This window comes from Malaclemys terrapin, chromosome 11 (assembly GCF_027887155.1).
Source record: "Malaclemys terrapin pileata isolate rMalTer1 chromosome 11, rMalTer1.hap1, whole genome shotgun sequence".
NCBI lineage: Eukaryota > Metazoa > Chordata > Testudines > Emydidae > Malaclemys > Malaclemys terrapin.
Genome location: NC_071515.1, coordinates 77,676,911 through 77,704,352, shown reverse-complemented (window position 1 = coordinate 77,704,352; position 27,442 = coordinate 77,676,911). Strand labels below are relative to the sequence as shown.

Genomic DNA, 27,442 nt, shown 5'->3' with positions numbered 1-27,442 from the left:
CCAGAGTTGGGGTGGGGCAGAGGGAGGTCGGGGGAAGGAACCAAAGACCAACTGAGGGCCGGTTAGTGGGGCTGTTAGCCCCTGACAAAAGCAATGCCCCAGCCCCTCCTTTCCCCCAACACTAAAATGCAGCCCCCTCTGGGGAGGGGCAGGGCAGCTTAGGGAAGCCCGAGCTCGTGCCAGCTGCATCTTGTTCATCCTGAAGAGTGAAGGGAGGGAGCAGGGGGGGCCCAACCTCACCAATGAGCTGTGCCACCCCCCCGCAGGGCAGATACTAGAGACAGAACCAAAGAAACCCAGCTCACCGCAGCCTGAGAGGAAGAGGAGGTCTCCAGAAAAGAGGCAGGCCGGCCCCTCGAAGGGCTTCCCGTCCAGCAGGTAGACCATGTGCCCCACGGTGTGCCCCGGGGTGAAGAGAGCCTTGAAGCACAGCTGTCCCACGGTGACGGTGTCCTTATCCGAGAGGGGGCTGCGCGGGGGGCAGGACAGGCTGTTAGGGCCCTGGGAGGATACTCCGCCACCAGATAGATTGCCCCGGATCTGGAGCCAGGCGGCCCCCGCTGATCCCCTGACCGGGGCGTGGATTCAGGCGGTGTGTCCCAGCCCCCGGCCCGCCCTGCGGACAGGCATCAGCCACGAAGGCTGGGCCAGCAGTTACCATCCATGCACTGGCCACAGATCGGCCCACCCGTGACGTGAGTTTGGCAGGGCTCAGCCCAGCTCCCAGGGGACGTGTGCCCCCATCACCATCACGAGGAGGAGACGCAGGAGAGAAGGTGGCGACGGAGCAGGGCTATGGAGACCCTGCTGCCCGCTCGCCCTAGAGGGCAGGGGAGGCCTGGGTCCCCCTCCAGTCCCCCGCTTACTTGGTGAGCTCAGGGATGGCATCACAAGCACTGCCATACACCCTGCAGGAGCCGTAACGCCGTCTCAGCGCCATGTTCCCCCCGCTGTGATCCCTGCAGGAGAGAGACTGTCAGCTCCCCCGCTGGGCGACCCTCTCCCAGCCGAGCCCCCCACCCCCTGGCTGTGATCCCTGCAGGAGAGAGACTGTCAGCTCCCCCGCTGGGCGACCCTCTCCCAGCCGAGCCCCCCACCCCCTGGCTGTGATCCCTGCAGGAGAGAGAGTGTCAGCTCCCCCGCTGGGCGACCCTCTCCCAGCCGAGCCCCCCACCCCCTGGCTGTGATCCCTGCAGGAGAGAGACTGTCAGCTCCCCCGCTGGGCGACCCTCCCCCAGCCGAGCCCCCCACCCTCCCCGCTGTGATCCCTGCAGGAGAGAGACTGTCAGCTCCCCCGCTGGGCGACCCTCCCCCAGCCGAGCCCCCCACCCCCCACTGTGATCCCTGCAGGAGAGAGACTGTCAGCTCCCCCGCTGGGCGACCCTCCCCCAGCCGAGCCCCCCACCCTCCCCGCTGTGATCCCTGCAGGAGAGAGACTGTCAGCTCCCCTGCCAGGGACCCCTCCCCCCAGCCGAACCCCCCACCCCCTGGCTGTGATCCCTGCAGGAGAGAGACTGTCAGCTCCCCCGCTGGGCGACCCTCCCCCCAGCCGAACCCCCCACCCCCTGGCTGTGATCCCTGCAGGAGAGAGACTGTCAGCTCCCCCGCTGGGCGACCCTCCCCCCAGCCGAACTCCCCACCCCCTGGCTGTGATCCCTGCAGGAGAGAGACTGTCAGCTCCCCCGCTGGGCGACCCTCCCCCAGCCGAGCCCCCCACCCCCCACTGTGATCCCTGCAGGAGAGAGACTGTCAGCTCCCCCGCTGGGCGACCCTCCCCCAGCCGAGCCCCCCACCCCCCACTGTGATCCCTGCAGGAGAGAGACTGTCAGCTCCCCCGCTGGGCGACCCTCTCCCAGCCGAGCCCCCCACCCTCCCCGCTGTGATCCCTGCAGGAGAGAGACTGTCAGCTCCCCCGCTGGGCGACCCTCCCCCAGCCGAGCCCCCCACCCTCCCCGCTGTGATCCCTGCAGGAGAGAGACTGTCAGCTCCCCCGCTGGGCGACCCTCCCCCAGCCGAGCCCCCCACCCTCCCCGCTGTGATCCCTGCAGCAGAGAGACTGTCAGCTCCCCCGCTGGGCGACCCTCCCCCAGCCGAGCCCCCCACCCTCCCCGCTGTGATCCCTGCAGGAGAGAGACTGTCAGCTCCCCCGCTGGGCGACCCTCTCCCAGCCGAGCCCCCCACCCTCCCCGCTGTGATCCCTGCATGAGAGAGACTGTCAGCTCCCCCGCCAGGGATCCCTCCCGCCAGCTGAACCCCCCATCCCCACGTCCCCCCCGCTGTGATCCCTGCAAGAGAGAGACTGTCAGCTCCCCCGCCAGGGACATCAACTCCACCCCCCAGCCCAGAGCCCCCTCCTGCACCCCAAACCCCTCATTTTTGGCCCCACCCCAGAGCCCTCACCCCCACCCCCTCGAGTGAGTGAGGGCGGGAAGAGCGAGCGAGCGAGGGGGTGGAGTGAGGGGGCGGGCCTTGGATGATGGGCGGGGCAGGGGGCGGGGCAGGGGGTGTTAGGTTTTGTGCGAGTAGAAAGTTGTCCACCCTAGCACCAAACACCCCGACCCTTCCCCTCCCCCACCCGATACTAAAACCCTCCCTGGCTTCCATGGGCATCCCGACTTTCTCCCTGCTGAGCAACCCCCCATCCGTGCTGCCTGGGGTGCAGACATCTACCCAGGGCCCCCCCACCAGGCACAGAGACCTGCCCCCCCTCCTTTAACAGCCCATCCCGAATCCAGCGTTTAGTGTCTATCCCCTCCACCTCCTCGTATCCCTTCCCGCTCAGTCGGTATCCTGCTGCCCTTCTCCACTCATGCCGGGGGAGCAGAAAGCTGGGGGGTCAGCGGCCCCAAATCCCAGGAGAACAGGGTGCTCCATGCTGGGGGGAGGGAGGGTGACACCTCCCCCCCCCAGACAGAATCCCTGCTCGCTCCAATCTGTGCGGCTTCTCATTCGGAGGCCAGACTCCAGGCACCCCCAGCAGGGACTAGCCATGGTACACGGGGGTGGGTGGGGGTGTGTGTGTGTGCGTATGTACGCGGGCTGCTGGCGGGGAGGGGTGGGGTGAACGCAGGCCACTGGCCGGGGGAGGATGCAGGCAGCGCTGCAGTCACCCAAAGGAAGGGCCCGTTGGGGCTCATCCAGCCCCCTCTGCCAGGGCACGATCATTCTCTGCAGGGCACTGTCCCAGGCTCCCCTGCACCCCTCTACAACCGCCCCAAACTCGGGGGCTCCCTGCCCGTCACGCTCTCCTCCGCACACACACACACGCTTCGTCCAGACTGCTCTGGCTCGTGGCCATCCCCCCCCCCCCCCCCCAGCATTCCCGGCCCCTGCCCCTTATCCGGCCCAGCCACATGTGCCGGGGAGAGATAAGCCAGGGCCCGGCCCACGCTAAACCACTTCCGAAGCGAACATGGCTTACGTTACAATCCCCCCCTCCGAGCTCATGAAATCAAAGCCACCGAGGTCCCTGGGGACAGCGCTGGGGGGTGTGTGAGCTGCATCAGGGCACCCCCACGCCAACCCAGAACAGAACCGCGTTCGCGGAGGTGGGAGGAGGGGCTGGGGGTGCCCTTGTGGTGGCTGGGACGAGGGGAGCAGGTGGTTGAAATGAACCGGCTGCGGCATTTGGCCAGCAGGATGGAAGTGGGGAGGGGAGTTCCAGGGTCCTTGCCTAGGCTGGGGTAACCCAGCTGCACGGCTCACCCACCCGGGGGAGACTGGAAAGGGGCAGGTGTTGGAGGGGGCACAAGGAAGGAAAGACGCAGCTGGTGAGAGTCCCGTCTTCCCCCGGGGCTGGAGAGGGGGCAGGATCGGTCAGGCCAGAGCTGACGTTGCAGCCAAGCTGCACGGCTCCAGGGACCAGGTCTCTAACCCTCGCGCCAGCTCCTGCCCACGGGCCACAGACCCACCGGGGAGCCCCAGCCTTGGCCTCGAGTACGGTTAACGAGGGGGCTGGTTGTGGGGTTTGGAGATGAACCATTGTCCCCTGGGAACTGGCCAGAGACCTACCAAACCCATGGTCCAGGGAGGCCCCCCAACAGCAGCCAGGACTGGGGGGCAGATTTTAAGGGCACCAGCTACTGAAGAGGAAGGAACACAGGACCCCTGGAAGGGGGGGGGGGGGTTGATCTGTCCGGGTTCCCACTCTGCCCACACAGCAGCGACTCGTTCTGCCACCTCCGAGGAGTGGGGCCCGTTCCCCCAGCTGGGAGGGAAAGGCAGGGGTGAGGCGCTGCCTCCGAGAGGGACATCCAGGGAGATAAATCCCCCACACCACTGGAGGAAGGGCAGGGCCCCCGGGCTGGAGCCACTGTCTCATCGGCCCCACAGAGGCACCAGCCAGCTGGCCCCGGGAACCCCCGCCCCAGCTGCAGGCAGCAGTCCAAGGCCAGGAAAGGAAGGGGCTCCCGGGGGGCTGGGCCAGGGAAGGCCAGAGCAAGCCTCGGATTCCCTCCTCACCCTGCTAACAAGGGACTTTCAGGATGGGCTCCTCTCAGCTCCGCTGACCCCCCCAGATTCCCCCTCTGTTCCGGCACTGCCCATCGCTTCCACATGGCAGCCGGACACGCCGGGGCAGAGCCCTTCCCTGACCCTCAATCCCACCGCAGCCCCAGCCCTGGGCTCCCCCCATGCTCTGCCTCCCTCCCAGCACAGCCCCGCCCCCAAAGGGCAATGACCTGCCCTAGGCCCTGTCCCCCAGAGCAGCCCCCGTACCAGTGTTTGTGGGTGCACAGGATGGCCTCCAGCGTCACCCCCTCCTGCTCGATGGCTGCCTGGAAGAAGAGAGAGCGTAAGCAGCCCAGCCCAGGGGGGCAAACCCAGCCCACCCCAGGGGCTAAAGAAACAGGGAGCTGCCTGGTGGGGTGGGCTGCCCAGTCAATGGGGGGACAGACATGGGAGAGGAGGTGACCAGCCAGCCAGCGCCTCCCCCAATCCGGCAGCCACATGATTTCATTCAAGCCCAGAATTGTCTGGGAAGCTGTTGATATTGGGGGGCCCCGGGGCTCCCCACTGCTGCACCCTCCAGTCGCTCTGACCTATCCACCCCCCCCCCCGTTGTTCCACACTCCGTGCAAAGGCATTGCCCCCAGATCCCACAGCTGCCCCAGGTGTGATGGGCGAGACTCGAACCCAGGACTGCCATAGGGCTGAGTAGCCCATGCCCGGCCAGCCTGGCAGGATGCAAACCCAGGGCTCCGCACGGCAGCTCAGATCCCTCCCAGCCCCTGGTGTGGGTCAGGACTCCAATTCTCCAGCACACACGGCCGGCCCCACCCCATTGCTACAGGAATCCCCAGGGAAGTCGTAGCTCAGCAATGTAAGAACGGCCGGACTGGGGCAGAGCAATCGTTCATCTCACCCAGGATCCTGTCTCTGACCGTTGCCGGTGCCAGGTGCTTCAGAGGGAATGAACAGACCCAGGCAATGAGCGGGTGAGCCACCCCCTGTCCTCCACTGCCAGCTTTTCACAGTCAGAGGCTTAGGGACACCCAGAGCAGGGGGGTGCGTCCTTGATAATCTTGGCTAAGAGCCATTGATGGACCCATCCGCCAGGAACTTATCTAGCTCTTTTTTGAACCCAGTTAGTTTTGGCCTTCACAACATCCCCTGGCAAGGAGTTCCACAGGCTGACTGGGCGTTGTGTGAAAGCACTTCCTTATGTTTGTTTTAACTCGCTGCTGGTTAATTTCATTGGGTGACCCCTGCTTCTTGTGTTCTGTGAAGGGGTAAATAACACATCCCTAGTCACTTTCTCCACACCAGTCATGATTTTATAGACCTCCCTCATATCCCCCCTCAGTCATCTTTTCCCAAAACCAAACAGTGCCAGACTTTTTAATCTCTCCTCATACGGAAGCTGTTCCATCCCCCTACTCGTTTCTGTTGCTCTTCTCTGACCTTTTCCCACTTCCAATCTCTCTTTCTTGAGATAAGGCGACCTGAACTGCGCCGTATTCAAAGTGTGCACGTACCATGGATTTATAGAGAGGCAATATGATATTTTCTGTCTCATTATCTAGCCCTTTCCTAATGGTTCCTAACATTCTTTTTGATTTTTTGACGGCCACTGCACACTGAGCAGATGTTTCCACAGAACTATCCACAGTGACCCCCAGATCTCTTTCTTGAGAGGTAACAGCTAAGTTAGACCCCAGCATTTTCTACATATAGTTGGGATTACTTTTCCCAGCGTGCTTTACTTTGCCTTTTTTCAGCATTGCATTTCATCTGCCGTTGTGTGGCCCAGTTTGGTGAGATCCCTTTGTCGCTCCTCGCTCGCCGTCAGCTCTGGGCTGAACGATCTTGAATAATTTTGCATCGTCTGTAAATTTTGCCACCTCACTTTCGTCTTCAGCTTCGCCGAGCCATTTCCTGCCCCCGGCGCTTTTTACTGCACACGCTGTTTAACCAGCGACACTGAGCTTGGGAGCCAGCCAGACAACCTCTGGGTCAGGCCCCCTTTTCTGGAGGAGGAGGGGGGGTGCTACTGACCCTCCGTGAGCCCAGATTCCACCCGTGCAGCTGTTCATAACCCTGGAGCTGTTCTGGGAGCAGACCCAGCTCCAGACCCAGCTCCAGGCTGGGGCTTCGAGGTGATAGTGACCAGAGCAGAGAATCTCAGCTCTCTGCACCAAGAGGCCTCTAACCCTGAACTCCCAGGGGGGGGCTGGGAGCCCCCCGTGCCCCAGAAGTCATTGTATACAGGCCAATGGTCCTGCCAGTCGCTTCCAAAGCATCCTAGGCCGCCCCGATCTGGCTGGGGAGTGGAGCGGCTCATGCAGTGGCTCCTTCCCTAGATGGGCAGGGAGGAGGGCTACTTGAGAGTCAGTCCTGTCCTGCTGGTGGCCCATTCGCAGCTGGGGGGCTCAGGGAAGGCTCAGCGCAGACCCTGCCCTGGGAGAAGCAGTCATTTCCATGCAGCAGCTGTTCTTCCTTTGTCTCTGCTGCGTTTCCCCTTCTCCTCCCGCTGCTTCCTGCCAGCCCCAAGGGCAGGTCCCCCTCCAAGTTCATTCCCCAGGATTCATTGCTCTTGGCGCTAAGTGAGTTCCAGGCACTGAGGGGTTAAAAAGAACCCAGGCCAATGTAGTAGCAATCTGCAGGCTGGCTGAGCTCCCACATGCCGCGGGCACGTTTGAACAAGATTCCAGAGAGGCCACCCCCTCCGCCTGCCCAGGGGCCGGCCCCTGAGTGACTCAGCCCTGCTCCCAGGTGGCTCTGTAACGGGTTTGGAGCCTGGCATGTCCTGGCAGCGTGCACAGGGGGCAGCTGCTCTCAGGGAGGGCGCAGCAGGCACCACTTGTGGGCACAGATCCAACCGGCTGGGCGCACCAGAGTGGAGCCAGCAGTTGGTTTGTATTGACCACCTTGGGTGCCGTCTTGGTGCCCCTCGGGCAAAGAGTCCCCTGTGTCAGAGACGGGGCCACCGAGGGGCTGACGCACCAGCTGCTGCTGTCTCCCGTCGCTAGGACTGGCCATGATGGGGTTAAAAGGGGCAGCCAAGTTCTCTGTAAAGCAGGTTGTAATGAGACAGTGCATGCACCGCTGCCTTCTGCTGGCTGGATTCAGCACTGCTCATCTGTGTCATGGGCCCTGTAGCGCTACGACCTTAAGGGGATTCTCCTTCGCGCTGTGCAGCTGGGGGAGCAGCATCCCGCCCCACTTGCGAAGTTCTGAGCGGCCACAGCGTGGGGCTTGGAGACAGGCATGGAGCCTTGGTCCTACCCCAGCCCCGTAGTCCCATGCTCCCTATCACCCCACTGCAACTTGGGGGGAGGGAGGGGCCAATGCCCGAGCACAGCGGAGTGACGGGGTGCGGGTGGGTGTGCACACAGTCACTGAGGGCAGTTCCATTGGTGGAGGGGTATGTTAGGAGCTGGGATTCCCCCTCCCCCAAACAAGGGAGTGCTGCATTTCCTTTCTGTGGCCTCCCCCACCTCCTCCGTGCTGCATATCTCACTGTTCGTTCTCTCTCTCGCTCTCCTCCCCCACCTACCAGCCCCACACACGCAGCTCTCTCTCTCAGGGGTTTAGACTTTCACCCGTCACCATGGTATCCAGGCACCTTCCCCGCAAAATCAATAGCAGCCAAGTCCCCAGCGGGCTCCATGGAGTCTCTGGCACCCACCTGGCCGCGGAACAAACAGGCCAGACCACAAAGGGGCTCGCAGCCTCAGGCAACAGGAAGGAGGGGGCTGGGCCGGTGACCGCGGGGGCCTCTGAAGAGCAGGGCAGCGAGAGGGCCAGAGGCACCGATTGCAACGAGGCTGGGGGTGATCTTCCTTGTCTGATTCCCCCCCCACACTGCTGCCCCCTATGCCAGGGAGGGTGGGACAGGCAGCCCAGCAGGCAAAGGTCGGTGCTGCTGGCAAAATCCGGCAGATCCTCAGGATACAGAGAAGACAGTTGGGAGAGGAGAGTGGGCAGGAAGAGGGGGCACAGAGAAAGGCTCAGGCACTAGCCACTGTCACCCCAGAGTGTGGCACAGCGGCTATGGGATGGTGAAAGGGGGCGGGTCCCATCTCCCCACCCCCCGCACATCTCAGTGGATTGATCCCCTGGTCAATTTCAGGCGCCGGAGGGCGGGGCGCTGGTCCCAGTGGGGCGGGAGAGGAGTTCTCACCTGCACGGCCAGCGGGTCTGAGGGGTCGATGGCGGCAGCAGCATTGGAGTGGGTGTCGATGACCAGGTAGCTGTAGTTGTTGGATAACACAGGGATCGGCAGGATCTTTACCCCTGAGGGAACAGGGCAGACAGACAAACGGCTGAGAAAGGGGCTCTGAGCCAGACCCTCAAACCCCAGGCAGCCCCGAGTGTCCAGGGACCACCCAGCTCAGACGCTGACCCTGCAACATTGGTCCCAATCCAGACTCGGGCCAAGGCAGCGGAATTGGAGCGTTTGCTCAGATGAGGCCCAAGTTACTGCTGGAGCAGCTCACAAGATTCGGGATCTGTCAGCTCCTCGTGCCCAGTTAGATCCCCAGACCCCGGCCCAACCCGAACCTGGATCCATGTGCTAGCGTAACCACCCTTCATCCCCCCGCGATGGAACCCGGTCCCTTCAGTGCTAAAAGCACAAGGCTCTGCCGCCGGAGCTAAAGGAGGAACTCCACTAGCTGGCAGCTGTAGTAGACTGTTACCCTCTCATGCACCAGCTGCTAGAGGGGGCTAGAGACTCACTCTCTCAGGCAGGGTGCTACCTTGGCACTCCGGTCTGGGCCCCAGACTTGTGGGATGAGTGAGAACGGGCTCCAGAAGCGGGGTGGGGGGCAGCCCCAGAAGCAGCTAGGACTCACCGTTGAACATCACGGGCTGGGGGATCGAGTGGCCATGTGGATATCGCTCCCGGGCTTTCTTCATCTGCCGCTTGTAGAAGAGGTAGCCCAGCTTGGTGCGGGCGTACAGGCTGTACCTGGGGAGAGGACAAGAGTGAGACGGGTCTCCCTCCCACTCTCACAGGGGCCCAGCAACTCAGCTGCTCTCCCTGCCCTTTTTGGGGTAGGGGACAGATGTGCTGCAGAGCAACCTAGGGTGCCATTAGGTAGCACACACACACACACACACACACACACACCCCCCCGAGAAAGGGGGGAGAGACAGGAAAGCATCAGGGTCTGGATTTCCCCCCTTTCCAAGAGACAGCAGCAAAAGCTTTTAGACCAATCTCTTCCTACTGTCACAGGCAGCCCGTGGCGAGGTGGCCAGGCCGGCGGCTTTGTCCGCTGAGCAGTGGCCAGACCCCAGAGATGGGGATGGGAGCCCAAGGACCGGGAAGCCAGGGCACAGGTTATCTCACAGCTCTGACGCAGGCCAGGTCGGATGCAGGAGAGCAGTTCGACGTCAGTTAGGGAGGGGATTGAAGACCTTTCTAGCCCAGCGAAAGCTCCAGCGTAGAGGCGGCGATACTGCCCAACAACGCTTCTGCCGGCAGAGCTTAGTTCATCCGATAGATACGCCAGCAAAACCAGCACCGTCGCCAGCACGAGCCGTGTCTGCACGCGGCGGGGTCACTGGGACAGCGATCCCTGCAGTCACAGTGCAGGCCCGTATCGCTGGCCCTGTCTATCCCCCCCAGGCGACCCTCTTCTGGCGTACACGGGCGCACAGATTCCCTCCGCCGCCCGGGGCCAAACTCCCAACAGCCAGACCATCAATAGCAGCTGCAGGCGCCCTGAGAACCAGGGGGTCAGCTCCTGAGAGGGTGTAAATCAGTGTAATCCCCTTGCCGTCACTGGCGCTCCGACCATTTGCGCCAGCTGGGGACGCTGGCCCCAGGCTGTTAACCTCAGTTTTCCCCTCTGCAAAATGGGGCTAATGAGGCTTCACCCACCCTTGCCTCTCTGCCGCCTGGGAAGCACGGCTCTGACCGCCAGCACTACCAGCGCCCTGGGATCGGTGCAGGCCCAGCCCGTCCGCCTGGCTTCCACGATCACACCCGCTCTGCATGCGGGGGGGGGGGGGGGCAGCATCTGCAGCAGGAGCATCAACAAGAAGCCCCCCCTCCTATCCCCCTCCCAAAGGCAAACTAGCCAGAGCCCTTCGCCCATCTCAGCCGGGGCCCGGCCAGACACACATGGGGCTGCGCCTTTCAGCGGCCAAACTCCACCCAGAGATGATCTCCCCAGCGGGGCCAGGTTCCCCAGAGAGGCGCTCTGGCAGGGGCACCACTTACAGGAGGATTTCCAAGTCAATGGAACAGCATGGACTAAGCAAATAGGGGAACAAGACACCTCCAGGTGGCTCTGCAGGGGGGCGCTCCCAAGTGGGGGCAGATGGTCCTGTTACTGGGGGGACAGTTTGGGGGCCAGGCTGGCTAGGAGCCAGGGGAGCTGAATCTCCCTGCATTTCGCTGGAGAGGCGCATGGCAGGGCTGACGAGAGAGCGGGGGCTGCTCTGTGTTACTGAGAATGCCCTGGGCTGGCAAATGCCAATCTGGCTTTCAGGTGCCCCTTGCAACATGGTGGAGGGGGCAGGAGCGAGGGGCACTGGCAGAGCCAGGCATGGAAGAGACAACAGCACCCCGCTGCCCCAAGCCGGCTCTCCCCTGCCCCTGAAGGCGCAGCGCCAGATGTGAGACAGGCCAGGGCTCCTTGGCACGCTGGCCAGGTTTGTGAGAAACGAGCTTTGCCCTTCCCCCACCATCCACAATAACCCTCCAGCTTATCCGGGAGCTCTGGGCCCCGGGCATCAGAAAGTCACAGCCGCCAGAGCGCCGACCTGCACCTGCCCCCGGCCCAGAGGAAGGGCAGAGCTGCGCTGGGTTCTGAGCTACGCTCCACGGGCACCCCGGGGAGCTGCTGTCAACAGGCTTCTCAAGCAGGGGTGGGGAGCTGGCAGATGAGTCAATGAGTCCGCCCAGGACACAGCGTGTGAGGCCAGGTTCAGGAAGCGAGCTCAGTGCCTGGGGGCAGGGGGAGGGGTTAAGTTGGGGAGACCCCCCACGCCCAGCAAGCAGGGCCAACTCAGGGGCTCGGCTTTCATAGCACACGAGCCCCCAGCAGCTGGAAAACCGGTGGCAGCTGCTGGTTAATGGCCCTGGAGGGGCCTGGAGAAGGAATGGGGTGTGTGTGTGGGGGGGGAGGAGATCAGCAGGCCAGGGGCTTTGCGGTCTTTAGGGTAAGAGCTTTCAGCTGCTCCTAGACCAGTGCAGGCAGAGCAGCCCCCCCAGAGCTGTTAGGGAGGGGCACGATCCCCACCCCCAGTCAGGCTTCCACACCGGTTTCTCTCCACTAATTGCACCAGCCATCCCAGTGATCGTGAAACCTCCAGTTCCCTCTGCCAGGGCCCCAGCCCCGTGGTTTTAAAAGAGGGAAGTAAGCTGGAGTAGCATTAACCCGTTCAGACACACAAGGTTTAACTTGTATTTGCCTTGCTATACGGTGTATGTATGTGTGCGCGGATGGGAGGCTGGGGGGCAGTGGGGAAGGGTGACAATTTCTGCCAGGAGCCCAGAGGCAGCACCGAATTTGCACACATAACAAGAGTTTACAGCTGTCTAGCACTGCCCCCAGCTGCGGTTCTGGAGGCATTTGGGGAAACTGAGGCACGGGGGAGGGAAGCGACACTCAGGGTTGCATATGGAATGCCTGGCCGGGGGCTGGTAGCTGGGGGTCCTGACTCCGGCCCCTCTGCTCTAACCACTAGTCACCCCCACAGCCAGGGCAGCAACTTCCCTGTCCCCACATCAGCTCCCAGGAAGGAGCTCAAAGCACCCCGCAATAGTGTTGGTAACTGGGGGAGAAGGGGAGGTGACAAGGCACAGCCTCCCCCCGGCCCCCTGCACTCAGCCCCTCCAGTGACACCCCTAGGGGATTCCCAGCTCCAGATGGATTCTCTAGCCAGCTGCAAGCCCCTCCTTCTTACCCCACTGAGGAGCCAGGTCCAGGGAAGGAGGCCTTGGAGCTGCGGCTCGGGAGTCAGGACTCCTGGGTTCCATGTCTTTGCTCTAGGTCTGTTGGAGCAGGGACTAGAATAAGGACTCCTGGGTTCCGTCCCCAGCTTTGGGCAAATCCCTCTCTGGGACTCCCTGGGCTCCTCCGTATCATGGGGGCAATGACAGCGACCCCCCCTGCCGGGGTGGGCATGTGGCTTCTGAGAGCCTGACGCGCAGGTGCTGGAGAGGGGACCCTACTGGGCCTTGGGGTGGGATCACATGAGGCCAGACAGACAAGAAACCCCAGAAGATGCTGGGCCTGGGGAGGAGCAGACCCTGGGGAACCACGCTGGTCACAAACCCCACATTCAAAGGAGACAATGAAACCCCACCAGCCGCCCTTCAATTCAAGTTGAACCCATGTCAGGCCCCCGGCTCTCACCCCCCACGGGAGGGGGTGTGGACGCAGTGCCTCTCCTGGGGGGCAGAGAACGGCCACAGTGAAACAAACGGCAGCAGTTTCCGAGGCCGGTCTGGACTCTGAGCCCGTCTCCCCTGCTGACCCCATGACTCTGGTGTGGGCTCTGGCCCAGACAGCCCCAGCTGAGGAGTGCATGGCTGTCACGCGGACATTGCTGGGCAGTGGGGTGAGCGTGTGAGGGGGGGTGGGCTGTGGACAGTTACAACATCTCCCCCGGCAGAGCCCAGGCCCCTCGAGCTTGGCATCTTGTCCCCGCGATCAGCCGGTGCAAAAATGTTCCAGCCAGAATCACCACCCTGGACAACTGCGCAATAACCCGAGTGGAAGCGCCGGCAGAGCCCTGGGGCAGTGACTGGCCGGCCAGAACGGGCAAGTCCAAAAAGGACTGGACTTGAGCCCTTGATCTCAGCAGCAGTTACGAGGCAGCATGTAAACAACAGAACAAAACGGGCTTTTGTTGGGTTGAAATTTCCCCTACTTTGGACATGTTTCCAGCAACAACAAACAAACAGCTACCACAGCAGGACAAAAACTGCAGAACAACAACAAAGAAAAGCTTACTTTGAGGTTTAAAACTTGCCACGAAGCTTACCCCCCCCTCCCCCAGCTCTCCCCCCCTTGCAGGCTAGAGCCAGAGACTAGATCCTAGAGGGAGCAGCTGCTTTTCATACAAACAAAGATGCTTCCATAAGCAACCCAAACACTGCAGCATTGAGAACAAGGAAATGAAACTGACTCCACGGGTTACCACTGGCCAAGCCAGCAATCAGTAAAACAGCCAAAACTCAGCAGGGGAGATCAACTGGATGAAAACAAAGAAAAAAACCCCTCGGCTCTAATTACTGATGGTGTCGAGAAGGTAAGCCAGGAGGCTGGTTTCTAATACAGTGTTCCACAACAGGCCTTCATCGAACTGGAGAATGGCTGGATTATGGGTAAATGGGACGGTCAATAACTACTTGAAAGGTAGTTTCATGCATGCTCCACATTTACCCAAATCCCCATGCCAATGGTCGAGGTTGTAGAACGTTTTCCTGTTTTTTTAAAACCACTTCTCCCTCCCATCCCCCACCCCATTGCTGTCTGAAAGACCCACAGAAAACCGGAAAGAAAACGAACAGATTATACACCCAGACGCCGCATACACAAAGTAAACAAACTGCCAGGCTGGGGGAAGGTAGGATTCCACTGCTCTACAGCCAAAATGCTTCTGAAATAAATGGAGTCAAACTTTACTGATCCTGGGCCACTGAGAACGAAAATGATGCTTCAAATTGTTGATTGGCTCTAGTTTTCAAGATATGCTATTGGGTCAGTATAGACGACCCTTGACTTGGGAATGGCGGAGGATAAGTGAGTTATAAAAGGAAGGGATCTCAATTTAAACCAGAAATGACTAAAATACATCTTTGACTGGATCTAGGAATAAATCTATGACTGGGTTTGGACAGTACTTGCTTTTTAGGCAAAACAATGAATGATGCAATCTGAAGCTGGTATTGCGTCACACGTGATATGAATTGCATCATGTTATTCCTAGAAGTCATGGATGATGCAATCATAACGAAGCTTACATCACTCTGCTGAACAAATTGCCCTGTATCAGCTCTAGAAATCATACAGTGTCGTGCTCTCTTATTTGTCAGTGTTTGATTTTCCAAAGGGACACATTTCTGTTTAGCCAAAGTGAGCAGAGATGCCTCGTACTTGTGTGAACAGTGCAGATAACTTCTGCTATGTTTGTGGTGAAGTGACTTTTGCATCACAAAAGTGCAGTATAACCACTATGGTTTAGAAAGCCTATCACCTTTATTTTGGCTGCAAAATTGGAGATCAGGGCAAGAGGTGGGCCCCACACATATGCTGCAACACTTGTGCAACAAATCTTCGCCAGTAGTTGAACAGGAAAAGGAAATCTATGCCTTTTGCAGTGCCAATGATTTGGAGAGAGCCAACAGATCATACCAGCAATTGTTACTTCTGCATGGTGCCTCCAGTTGGGAAAGGTGTGTCAAAGAAGAAAAAGTGGACTGTGCATTATCCACACATTCCATCAGCTATATGCCCAGTACCCCACGGAGAAGGACTGCCGGTTCCTGATGCACCAGAATCATTCTCACTTGAGTCAGACGAGGAAGAGGAAGAGGATGAAACTTCTGGTCCTGAACCATCAGTGTCACAGGACCCCACATTTTCTCCCATCCTCCTCCTCTGAACCACACCTCATAACACAAGCTGAACTGAATGACCTTGTCAGGGATTTGGAACTACCCAAGAGTAAGGCAGAGCTGTTGGGCTCCAGACTACAACAGTGGAATCTCCTGACAGGTGATGTTAGGGTTTCCATGTTCCGTGACCGTCAAAAGGATCTTGTCCCATTCTTCTTCATGGAAGGTGATCTTGTAGCCTGCAACAACATCGATGGTGTGATGGCAGCCCTCAACATCGTTCACGATCCAGATGAATGGAGACTGTTCATTGATTCATCGAAGACGAGTCTTAAAGCTGTTTTACTGCATAATGGCAATGTTTTGCCATCAATTCCAGTTGGTCATGCAGTCCATATGAAGGAAACCTATGACAACATGAAACAACTTTTGAGGTGCATAAACTATGACCAACAACAGTGACAGCTTTGTGGCGATTTGAAGGTTGTTGCTCTCTTGCTTGGTCTGCAGACTGGATACACAAAGTACTGCTGTTTTCTCTGCGAATGGGACAGTCGTGCAAGAGATTCCCACTACATCAAGAAAGATTGGCCACTCCGACAGTCATTGGAGCCTGGGAGGAAAAGTGTTCAGCATCCACCACTTGTTGAATCAAGGAAGATTTTGTTACCACCCTTACACATCAAGCTGGGTCTGATGAAGAACTTTGTCAAGGCCATTAACAAAACACAAGCAGCTTTCAAGTACCTCTGTGGAAAATTTCCAAAGTTAAGTGAAGCTAAGATAAAGGAAGGTGTCTTTGTTGGTCCTCAGATTCGTGAACTTCTTCGAGATGATGCATTTGACTATGCACTGCGTGGCAAGGAAAAGACGGCATGGAAAGCCTTCCAGTTAGTGGCAATACATTTTCTCGGAAACAACAAGGCAGACAACTACAGGTTGTTGGTGGAAAACCTCCTCAAGGCATACAAAAGCCTTGGTTGCAACATGTCACTAAAGATACATTTTTTGCACTCTCATCTAGATTTTTTTCCACCGAACTGCGGAGCAGTGAGCGACGAGCACGGCAAGTGATTTCACCAGGACATTGCAACAACAGAGAAACGCTATCAGGGCAAATGGAGCCCATCAATGCTTGCAGACTATTGCTGGACAGTGACAAGAGATGCTCCATTTAATGAATACAAGAGACAAGCCAAGAACCGCCGAGTGGACACTGAATAGGACTAAACTATGTACATAATAGTTTTTTGCCTTTTGTTTCATAATAAATGTTATTTATATAACCCTTTTGCTGATTTTTAAAGTGTTACATAAACAGGACAGGTGAAATATCATGTAAAACAACCATAAACACATGAAAAGACCTAGGTTTACAATTTATGATTAAAACTCTATCTACACAATATACATAGACATAAAATGTAAAAACTGAAATATCTTAGAAACAGTAGCCAATCAGTTGTTTTAATTGTCATATTTGAATTCAGCACATCAAAACACATAATAAATAGCACATTTTATCTCTGAAGCAGACGACTTCTCAAAAATTGTAGACCAGTGTTATCAGTCTAGCCCAGCCTCCACCAGGATAGAAACATCAGAGGAAGCAGGACAAAAGCCCCATAACTGACAGTTACGAAATACTTGCTAGGCAAAGTCAGACTAGAAATGAGACTTTTTTTTTTTTTTTTTTTTTTAGCAGGGAGGGTCATTAACCGTTGGAACAATTTACCAAGGATTGTGGTGCATTCACCATCACTGGAACGGTTTTAATTAGGGCTGTCGATTAAATCGCAGTTAACTCACGCAATTAACTCAAAAAATGTATCATGATTAATCGCACTGTTAATAGAATCCCAGTTGAATATTATTAAATATTTTGGATTTTTTTTACATTTTTCAATATATTGATTTCTATTGCAACACAGAATACAAAGTATACAGGGCTCATTTAATATTTTTGATTTCAAATATTTGCATTGTAAAAATGATAAAAAATAGTATTTTTCAGTTCACCTCATACAAGCACCGTAGTGCGATCTCTGTTGTGAAAGTGTAACTTACAAATGTAGAATTTTTTTGTTACATAAAACTTTAGAGTCTACAAGTCCACTCAGTCCTACTTCTTGTTCAGCCAATTGCTCAGACAAACAAGTTTGTTTACATGGACGGGAGATAATGCTGCCTGCTTCTTGTTTACAATGTCACCTGAAAGTGAGAACGGCGTTCGCATGGCACTTTTGTAGCCGGCATTGCAAGGTATTTACGTGCCAGATATGCTAAACATTCGTATGCCCCTTCATGCTTCGGCCACCATTCCAGAGGACATGCTTCCATGGTGATGATGCTCGTTAAAGTAATACGTTAATTAAATTTGTGACTGAACTCCTTGGGGGAGAATTTTGTCTCCTATTTCTGTTTTACCTGCATTCTGCCATATATTTCATGTTATGTTATAACAGTCTCAGATGATGACCCAGCATGTTGTTTGTTTTAAAACGCTTTCACTGCAGATTTGACAAAATGCAAAGACGGTACCAATGTGAGATTTCTAAAGATAGCTACAGCACTCGAGCCAAGGTTGAAGAATCTGAAGTGCCTTCCAAAATCTGAGAGGGATGAGGTGTGGAGCATGCCTTCAGAAGTCTTAAAAGAGCAACACGCAGATGCAGAAGCTACAGAACCCAAACCACCAAAAAAGAAAATCAACCTTCTGCTGGTGGCATCTGACTCAGATGATGAAAAGGAACATGCGTCGGTCCTCTCTGCTTTGGATCGTTATCGAGCAGAACCCGTCATCAGCATGGACGCATGTCCTCTGGAACGGTGGTTGAAGCATGAAGGGACACATGAATCTTTAGTGCATCTGGCACATAAATATCTTGCAACGCCGGCTACAACAGTGCCATGCGAACACCTGTTCTCACTTTCAGGTGACATTGTAAACAAGAAGCGGGCAGCATTGTCTTCTGCAAATGTAAACAAACTTGTTTGTCTGAGCAATTGGCTGAAGTAGGACTGAGTGGACTTGTAGGCTCTAAAGTTGTACAATATTTTATTTTTTGAATGCAGAGGTTTTTTGTAATTAATTCTACATTTGTAAGTTCAACTTTCATGATAAAGAGATTGCACGACAGTACTTGTATGAGGTGAATTGAAAAATCCTATTTCTTTGGTTTTTTACAGTGCAAATATTTGTAATCAAAAATCAATATAAAGTGAGCCCTGTACACTTTGTATTCCGTGTTGTAATTGAAATCAATACATTGAAAATGTAGAAAACATCCAAAAATATTTAAATACATGGTATTCTATTATTGTTTAACAGCACAATTAATCACAATTTTTTTTTTTTAAATCGCTTGACAGCCCTAGTTTCAATCAAGACTGGGCGTGTCTCTAGAAGATCTCCTCTAGGTCAAACAGGAGCGAATTCAGTTCTACAAGAGGTCAGGTCGGATGATCACGGTGGTCCCTTCTGGCTTTACCTGTGAATTTGGTCCAAGGGGGAAATTTCTGCCTATATCCTGCCTATCTGTGGTTGGCTTATGGGCTGCAGCACGAGAGTAAATATCCCTTAGAAATAAGGCTCCGGCTTATCTAATGGAACTCAGGATGGTCTCACCCATACACGAATTCTTTTCTGAAACCTACTCTATTCTTTGACTCCAATGCCTTGCAGGAGAGAGTTCCACAGCCCCTTAAGTTATAGCAATTGCAGAACAACAGTAAAGTCTTTCCAGACAGAGGTGTGATTTCAGCTGACACTGTCCTACAGCACGATCCCTCATACAGGCAGCAGAAAGTTACCTTCCCCATTAGCTTCTGTGACAGCGCTTTCTTTCAACCACGCCTCCCTGAGAACCTCACAGTATTACACGATGAGAGACATACACTGCAGAGCCATTCACCATGGGTGTGCAGAAGAGGTGAGTGGCGGGTACTGTGAAACCCAGAGCTTCAGACTTCTTGCTCTGAACATGTTTGAATTCTCAGCAGTTAATGCTGCATTTACCCAGTGGATCGGGCGCCTGGGAAAGAAAGGTATCTCTCTTGGGGATCATCTCTTCCTTAAGGGGTCCACTGTGAGACAGGGATTGTATGTAACTCCAGGCACTGGGGGGCTGCCACAGCTGTGCCAGAAACCGGGCGCAGTGTGGGTGGGGGGGTTATTAAGGAAAAGCACCCAGGTTGTACCAACTCCAGAGAGGTACCAGCCCACCAGGAAGGTTTGCACACGCTGGTTCAAACGGGATCTTCCAGCCATCAACCAAGAAAGGGCTTCTGGCATAAAAAGGTTGCATTTAAACTGCCTCGGGCCCTTCTTTCTGATCCAGCGAATGGATGGGCCCTTCTATCCAAGGGCCCCAAATCTCGTGGAAGGGACCCATGAGACTGATGGGGGATCTTGGGTGAGCTTTTAGCATGTGTAGAGGAACTTCTTCCTGGTTTCTATACGTTATCCTGCTGACGCTTTTACCTTAAGAGTAAGAGTGCTGGCTTAAGAAGAGCGGTGCGGTGACTTGTAACTGCCGGCCACACGCTGTCTGTGGCCATCGGAGAGAAGGCAAAGCACTGGGGCGGGCAATCAGGCAGGCTGGCTTGCAGGGGATAGCACAGTGGACTGCAGGGGCTATGCAGCCTTCAAACCCCAGTCAGGAGGGGGAGAGCCGTGCATCTCCTCCCAAGAGAGGCGACGTCTGGAAGCCCAGGACCTGATGTGGGTGCCCCCGAGGGACCACGTGGGGGAACGCAGGTGCAGTTACCCTGAAATGGGGATACCTGGCTCAGTGGTGCCTGACAAAGCCCAACAATTTACTGCTGATGAGTGACACACAGCGCAGTGCAAGAGATCAAAGATAACACTTCGATAACGCTGCTCACAATCTCCAGCCGGAAGAGAACGGGCTGAGGGCATTGCAAGTTAATTATTACATCCAGGGAAAATCCACATTGTGCTTTAGTGAAAGACAAGAGTTGAAAGTCTCATTACCGTTGGGATCTGGTAAAGTTTCGAAACACTTCTATAACCAGCCCGTCAAGTTCGGAAGAGTTAAGAACATAACGCTTGGCATTCGCCCAGTCATTCACATCTCCGAAGCATTGTCCAAACACCGAGCTGCTGACTGAAGACTTGATTCCTTCTCCCGGTGACGGAGAAATAAAGCAATTCTCTCTGTTAATCCCAGACTCCGACAAGCAACACGGAATTCTTCCATGCTAGTTATTTGTCCAGCAGCTAGGAGATGGAGCCCTGATCATTTGCAGTGATACAAGACAGAAAAAAAAAAAAAAAAAATTCAGAGGTCTGATAGGGAAAGGCTGGTCTTGGGCTGACGGACTGAACCGGAACTTTGTCAATTCCCAGCTGTGCCACAGATCGGTTACCTCACTTCATCTCTCTGCACCACAGTTCCCTCTCTGAGAAATGCAGACAACGATGCTTCCCTTTATCTTGGATATTTAGACTGTAAGCTCCTCACTACAAGCTACACAGCGAACACACAGGATGGGCCCCAACTCAGACTGACGCTACTCTGATACCTAAGAAGGCATACAGTTAAAAGAACCACCGCTTTTTTCAAGTTGTCCTCAACCTGGGTAAAGGGACTGCAGACTTTGAAATTCCTCTTTGGTTTTAATAATCTATGAGCAGCTTAGCAGACAGATCTATACAAAAGACAAAGGAAGATTTGCTGTTTCTTTTACTATTTGCACCTCTCTGAGCTCAGCCAAAGAAAACAAACAAACAGTTTCACTATTTATTTCTAGTCGGTTTCCACCTTTCCTGCACTAGACACTGATGCAACTGCTGATTTGGGGTTAACAAAGATCTGCTCAAACATTTCTGATTGGTGGGTTTTATAAAACGCCTTGTGAAGCAAAAGTTAAGGCTTGACTCTAAAACTAGTTGACAACAGCTCTTTAAATCGCTGAGTAACAACTACCACCTTCTTGGTGACCCATTTTTCCAAAAGTGGATTCCCAAGACATGACACAACCAGGTCATACTCCCTTTTCAACGTGTCTCAGCCTTTGATGGCTGATGTTCTGCCTGCCAGGGGATTAGCGCTCTGCAAAGATGAAAGAAAATCCAGTTTAATGCACACTGGCCACATCTACACTAATGAAAGGGAAAGAAGTGTGCAAGTTAACATGTTAAGTAACGTGTTCGAATCTTAGCGCAGACAGGACAGTTGTAGTTTTAGCGTGCATTAGCTGGCCGAGGCAAACCCACAGCTCCCCTGTAGCCTTCCCCTTCACCAGGTAACACAAGATAGAACTACAACTTACCCTGTCTACACTAGGATTAAACACATTAGGTAACACACACACACCTTTTTTGGGGGGAAGACAAGGTCACAGAGCTAAACAATCCACACAGCTAACAGGGCTCTTTCTTAATATGTCCTCCACACTGTACAAATGCAGTGAGGCCCCAGCTGAGACAGATGCTACTATAACAAAAGCGCCCTGGCAATGAATCCCGTCAGCGTCTCCAGAATCAAAGCTGTCCATTTGTTAAATCAACCTCCTAGCCCTGACAGTCGTGCCGAAAACTGTCAACCGGTGCTGAGCCAGCCACCCCACCCTGCCCTACCCTTCCACAGCTGCTTCAGAGCTTCCCCACGCTGCAGAACGATTGCACTGAATGAACGTGGCCAGTTTTAAAGACTCTGTTCAGAATGCTGTGAGCTGCAGCGAAAGTGTCGAGCATTATGTCAATTTCACACTGCCAGGCAAAGCTCCTGGCAACATACGCTGGAGTAATTCACCAGGCAGGAGGGCCCCCAGAGACCGAAGCTAGGGGAGAAGAAAAGCAGACAATCCAGTACCGCCCCAGCTCCCTGATCGCAGGCAGAGGTCCCAGCAGGGATCACAGATGACAGTAGCCGGGAGAGGTTGGAACTTGAGATTTACCTGACACCTACCAGCCAGAGGCGGATGTGAAAGACAAACCCTTCACAGCACAGCCCCCCAGTAGGGCAAGAAGCCCAGCATTCACCGCACACCAGGCATGTCACCGAACCCGTTGGACACCCCGGTGCCTGCCCCAGGCAGTTTCAGACAAGGGAGGGATGGGGCGAGGAAAGATGAAGGCTCAACAACAAGATCAGACGGCTGCTTGGCTCCAACGCGCGCACCCCTGGACGGCTCACAGGACTTTCACAATTCTTGAGACTGGCTTGCAGCAGGCGTCCCGGGAGAGGTGCATGAGCGGCGGGAACTGGGTCTGTTACCAGGGGTCTGCCCTAGTCCTTGCGCGCAGATGCCCCTTTCCTTCATTGCTACCAAGTGACCCTCTAGCTACAAGGCACCCAGCAAGTGTTTCAAGCCCTGAATACACAGTGCATCTCACACACACTGGGCTAGGATCCTTCGCTCTGCAGATCACACTGTAAGAGAGGAGAATCTACCCTCTGCCTGAGCCGCCTTCTCCACAGCTCTGAGCCACCTTCTTGCCTCTCTGCAGCATCAGCACAACGAAACCTGGGCCAGGGCCTCTCCGCTCGCCCGTTACTCGGGCTCTCCTCCCGGCTCCACCATGGACCGATTTCAGTCTATTCTCCATAGTGCAAACCGTGCACCGCTGCTTCTGGGAACTGACGCCTGCCCTCTATTACCCAGCGCTCTAAAGGCTTTCGGGATGCAGCGTGCGTGGAAGACGCTCCGCGGGCTCCTGACGGACAATAAGCTACAGTCAGAGCGTTCAGCGGGGGCCCAAGGAGCAGATGCCGAATGGAAGCTGTGGCACCCCAGGTCTGGGGATCTGGGTCACGTGGGCACATCCCGGCAGGGATGGATAATGCCAGGCATTGTGTGGGATCTGAAAGCAGCGTTTTCTCCCGCTGACCCTGCACACAGCACGCCCCAGGCAGTTGGAGCTTTCCAGAGACGCCTGCGTATGTGTTAGCACAGTGCTGCACGGGGCAGCAAAGGAGACCTGGCTCCCCAGTGCATCGCAGAGGGAGCCGGCCAAGACCTTCAGTGGCTGCTGTGCAGGGGGGCCCCTGTGCTCGGCACCTACCCCACAGGGGGGGTACAAGCATCCCCCCACCCAAAGTGGTTCGGGCACCAAACAATCAGTGCAGTGCAAACCCTTTGGGGTCCCCAGGAGCACCCCATGGGGGAGAGAAGGGCAACTTGTGGGACTCCCAGTGCAGCCAGGAAAGAGACCTTCTTCAAACCCAGGCAGGGTAGTCACCCTGCACAGTCCACTCAGTTCAGCCACCAGCCCTCCCCTTAGTCCCCCAGCGAGACGCCCTCTCAACCCAGCCAGCCTTCCTGGATGCATGCAGACCTCTTGCTGCAGATCCCCATAAGCCATACAGCCCCCCTGCACCCTCCCCCGCCCAGCCAACTCCCCCAGCTCCCCAGCAGCCCCCCTCCCCGAGCCCTGCACAGTCCAGCCCCAGCCAAACCCTCCAGCCCCAGCCTAACCCCCCCAGCTGCCCTGCAGCCCCAGCCTAACCCCCCAACCCCAGCCAACCCCCCCAACTCCCCTGCAGCCCCAGCCTAACCCCCCAACCCCAGCCAACTCCCCTGCAGCCCCAGCCTAACCCCCCAACCCCAGCCAACTCCCCTGCAGCCCCAGCCTAACCCCCCAACCCCAGCCAACTCCCCTGCAGCCCCAGCCTAACCCCCCAACCCCAGCCAACCCCCCCAACTCCCCTGCAGCCCCAGCCTAACCCCCCAACTCCCCTACAGATCCAGCCTACCTCCCCGACCCCCTGCCCAGCCCACCCCCCCCAGTTCCCCTGCATACCCCTCCCCCCACTCCCCCGGCCCCAAGAAGCCCTCCCCGCGCCAGCTTACCCTCCCCCTGCTCCCCTGGCCCCCACGAGGCCCCCCCCCGCGGCGGGAGAGAGCCAGGAGCGGGTCCGAGCGGGACCCCCGCGCCGCACTCACCCGATGCGGAACACCAGGGGCCCGGCCAGGGCCATGAGCAGCTTGGCGAGGTAGTGGCGGAGGCGGCGCGCCGGCCGGCACCGGGCGAGGGAGGCGGCCCCCAGCCCACAGCAGGCGGCCAAGGCGGCCGCCAGCACTTGGAGCCGGGACAGGCAGCCGGACCACGCCATGCTCCAGGGCGGCCCCGCCCCTCGAGCCGGCCCCGCCTCCGCCACCCGGGAGACCAGCGAACGCCGCCGGCCTCAGCCTTCGAACCACGCCCACTTCGAATGCAATGTATCCCCGCCCCTAGAACGCGGAGACACTCAACTCGGGGGGAGGGCCGCAGCGCCACCTTGCGGGCATTGGCTGTCAGCGCCCGAGGGCAAGGGGGCCCTGAGCTAGTGACAGCCGCTGGGCTGAGCCCTGGCCCAGCCCGGCCTGCTCCGAATTAATTGTGGATTGGTGACAAGTTGCCATTGCAAATGATTATCCAACTCATTCACCTTCCTCTGCTTCCTGGCCCCTTCCCCCTTCCGGGTCAGCGTCTGTTCCAGCCTTCTTCCAAACCCCATCATCCTAGGCCCGCCGGGATCCGCTGATAACGGGTCCCTGGGCCTTCAAACCACAGTCACTGCAAGACCCATCCTACCAGTATAACTGTCCTGTCCCTGCTGGGTAAGCCCATATCAACACAGCCTAGCCTCCAGGGACTCGTCTTTAATTGGAGCAAGCGGCTGTGCTATCAGTTATTAATTAGCAATACCATGGCCAGTGGTTAATGAATGCAGACCGTGTATTTTGAATTAGCATGGCCACAAGTCATAATTCATTAACAAGTATTATTTGCTATGAATATCATTTCTGTTGCCTTGGAGTGCTGTGACTCCCAATGCAGCCAGGAAAGAGGCCTTCAAACCCAGCCACCCCGCTCAGCCACCAGCTCTCTAACTATCTCCCCATGTCTCCCACAACGATCTGTGCTTTCCTCTCCATCAGCTTCTATGCATGGACCTTCTTCCTTCCCTGGGACCGGAGCCTGCAAACACCTAGGCACCTTAGTAAAGTCAGTGGGAGTCTATGTGGGCACCAAGGCTCTGCCTGCATGGATCTGATTACAGGAGTGGGACCTTAGCGTGTGGAGTTTGCATTTTCAACTAGCTTTGAACGTGGACTTGCGGGGTTGGCCTGGTCACGCTAATAGAATCATCTTTAACTGAGAACTGTAATTCGCTCCTCCAAAATTGGCCTTGTAAGTTTAATGAGACAGAAACACTGAGGTTGCCGAGCGTGTGAGCTTCGTCACGAGAATGCAGATCCTTAAACCAAAGCATTAAAATAGAGTTTATGAAACCGTGCCAACCCTTAGGCTTGGCTCACTGCACAGCGCGAATTTCACCCCTTGTTCGCCAAAACTGACACCCCAGAGCAGGCTGTCGTTATAACGAACGGTTCCCAGTTTTACTCTATCCGCATTTGAGGCAGGCACGTAGTTAATTGGAATTGCTCACCTAACCAGAGCCCCACCCTCCACTGGCGGGGTGAATGATCTGTCCAGGTGTTAGAAAGAGGGCTACAGTCGACAAAGTGAGAACAGAAAACTCGGAAACCAATTTTATTTTAAGGGACCATCCCTCAATTCATTTATTTGTCCCTTAGAGTGACTATCTGCCCCTCAGTTTAGGGGGCGTCCCTTGACCATTTTAAACATCACAATATACCTTGTGCTAATTGCACTGTGTAACGCCGAGCCAGCAAAGGGTTAACGATCAGCAAGTTAGGTGACCTGTAAGCAATCCTTAAGGACATAGCCAAAGGGTATTGCAATGGTAAACAGGGCCAGTCCTTGGAGATAGTTATCAAAGCCATAACAACGAGGAGTCCTTGTGGCACCTTAGAGACTAACACATTTATTTGGGCATCAGCTTTCGTGGGCTAGAACCCACTTCATTGGATGCATGGAGTGGAACATACAGGAGCAGGTATAAACACAGGAAAAGATGGGATTTGCCTTGAAGACCTTGAGGAATTCCTCAGCTCTCGTCCCCTTACGCCCCTACTCTACTTGCGCTACATTGATGACATCATCATCTGGACCCATGGAAAAGAAGCCCTTGAGGAATCCCACCAGGATTTCAACAATTTCCATCCCATCATCAACCTCAGCCTGGACCAGTCCACACAAGAAATCCACTTCCTGGACACTACAGTGCTAATAAGCGATGGTCACATAAACACCACCTTATACCGGAAACCTACTGACCGCTATACTTACCTACATGCCTCCAGCGTCCATCCAGACCACATCACACGATCCATTGTCTACAGCCAAGCTCTAAGATACAACCGCATTTGCTCCAACCCCTCAGACAGAGGCAAACACCTACAGGATCTCTATCAAGAGTTCTTACAACTACAATACCCACCTGGTGAGGTGAAGAAAGATTGACAGAGCCAGAAGGGTGCCCAGATGTCACCTACTACAAGACAGGCCCAACAAAGAAAGTAACAGAGCGCCACTAGCCGTCACCTAGAGCCCCCAACTAAAACCTCTCCAGCGCATCATCAAGGATCTACAACTTATCCTGAAGGACAATCCCTCACTCTCACGGATCTTGGGAGGCAGGCCAGTCCTCGCTTACAGACAGCCCCCGAACCTGAAGCAAATACTCACCAGCAACTACACACCACACAACAAAAACATCAATCCAGGAACCAAACCCTGCAACAAAGCCTGTTGCCAACTCTGTCTGCATATCTATTCAGGGGACACCATCATAGGACCTAATCACATCAGCCATACCATCAGGGGCTCGTTCACCTGCACATCTACCAATGTGATATATGCCATCATGTGCCAGCAATGCCCCTCTGCCATGTACATTGGCCAAACCGGACAGGCTCTACGCAAAAGAATAAATGGACACAAATCAGACTTCAAGAATTATAACATTCAAAAACCAGTCGGAGAACACTTCAACCTCCCTGGTCACTCAATTACAGACCTAAAAGTGGCAATTCTTCAACAAAAAATCTTCAAAAACAGACTCCAACGAGAAACTGCAGAATTGGAATTAATTTGCAAACTGGATACCATCAGATTAGGTCTGAATAAAGACTGGGAGTGGTTGGGTCATTTCAAAACCTAATTTCCCCAATACTAATTTCTCCCTGCTGTTACTCACACCTTCTTGTCAACTTACTTACCGCCCTGGTTCGGCGGCAGGCAATCAAACTTCTGGGTTCGATTTATCGCGTCTAGTCTGGACGCGATAAATCGAACTCAGAAGTGCTCCCCGTCGACTCCGGTAATCCTGCTCGCCGCGAGGAGTACGCGGAGTCGACGGGGGAGCCTGCCTGCCGCGTCTGGACGGCGGTAAGTTCGAACTAAGGTATGTCGACTTCAGCTACGTTATTCACGTAGCTGAAGTTGCGTACCTTAGTTCGATTTGGGGGTTTAGTGTAGACCAAGCGTCTGAAATGGGCCACTCTCATTACCATTTCAGAAGTTATTTTTCCTCCCTTGGT

The 27,442-nt window shown here is 55.5% G+C and overlaps 1 protein-coding gene across 4 annotated transcripts in view; it reads right to left on the bottom strand.

Annotated features, from left to right (window-relative positions):
• The window catches only part of LOC128845344 (probable hydrolase PNKD), a 30,973-nt gene extending 6,853 nt beyond the window's left edge, over positions 1 to 24,120 (bottom strand). Inside the window, exons 1-7 of one of the 4 annotated variants that reach the window (XM_054043925.1) lie at positions 23,936 to 24,008; positions 19,506 to 20,279; positions 9,297 to 9,412; positions 8,624 to 8,736; positions 4,717 to 4,775; positions 867 to 959; positions 306 to 469 (exon numbers count right to left, since the gene is read on the bottom strand). In XM_054043925.1, the coding sequence (XP_053899900.1) occupies positions 306 to 469; positions 867 to 959; positions 4,717 to 4,775; positions 8,624 to 8,736; positions 9,297 to 9,412; positions 19,506 to 19,582 (622 nt within the window). In that variant the 5' untranslated portion in view covers positions 19,583 to 20,279; positions 23,936 to 24,008. Of the gene's footprint in view, positions 1 to 305; positions 470 to 866; positions 960 to 4,716; positions 4,776 to 8,623; positions 8,737 to 9,296; positions 9,413 to 10,330; positions 10,462 to 19,505; positions 20,280 to 22,443; positions 22,689 to 23,935 lie in introns of those variants that run through there. The other 3 variants (XM_054043921.1, XM_054043922.1, XM_054043924.1) reach the window with 3 other exon arrangements.
• Positions 24,121 to 27,442: the final 3,322 nt, after the last annotated feature.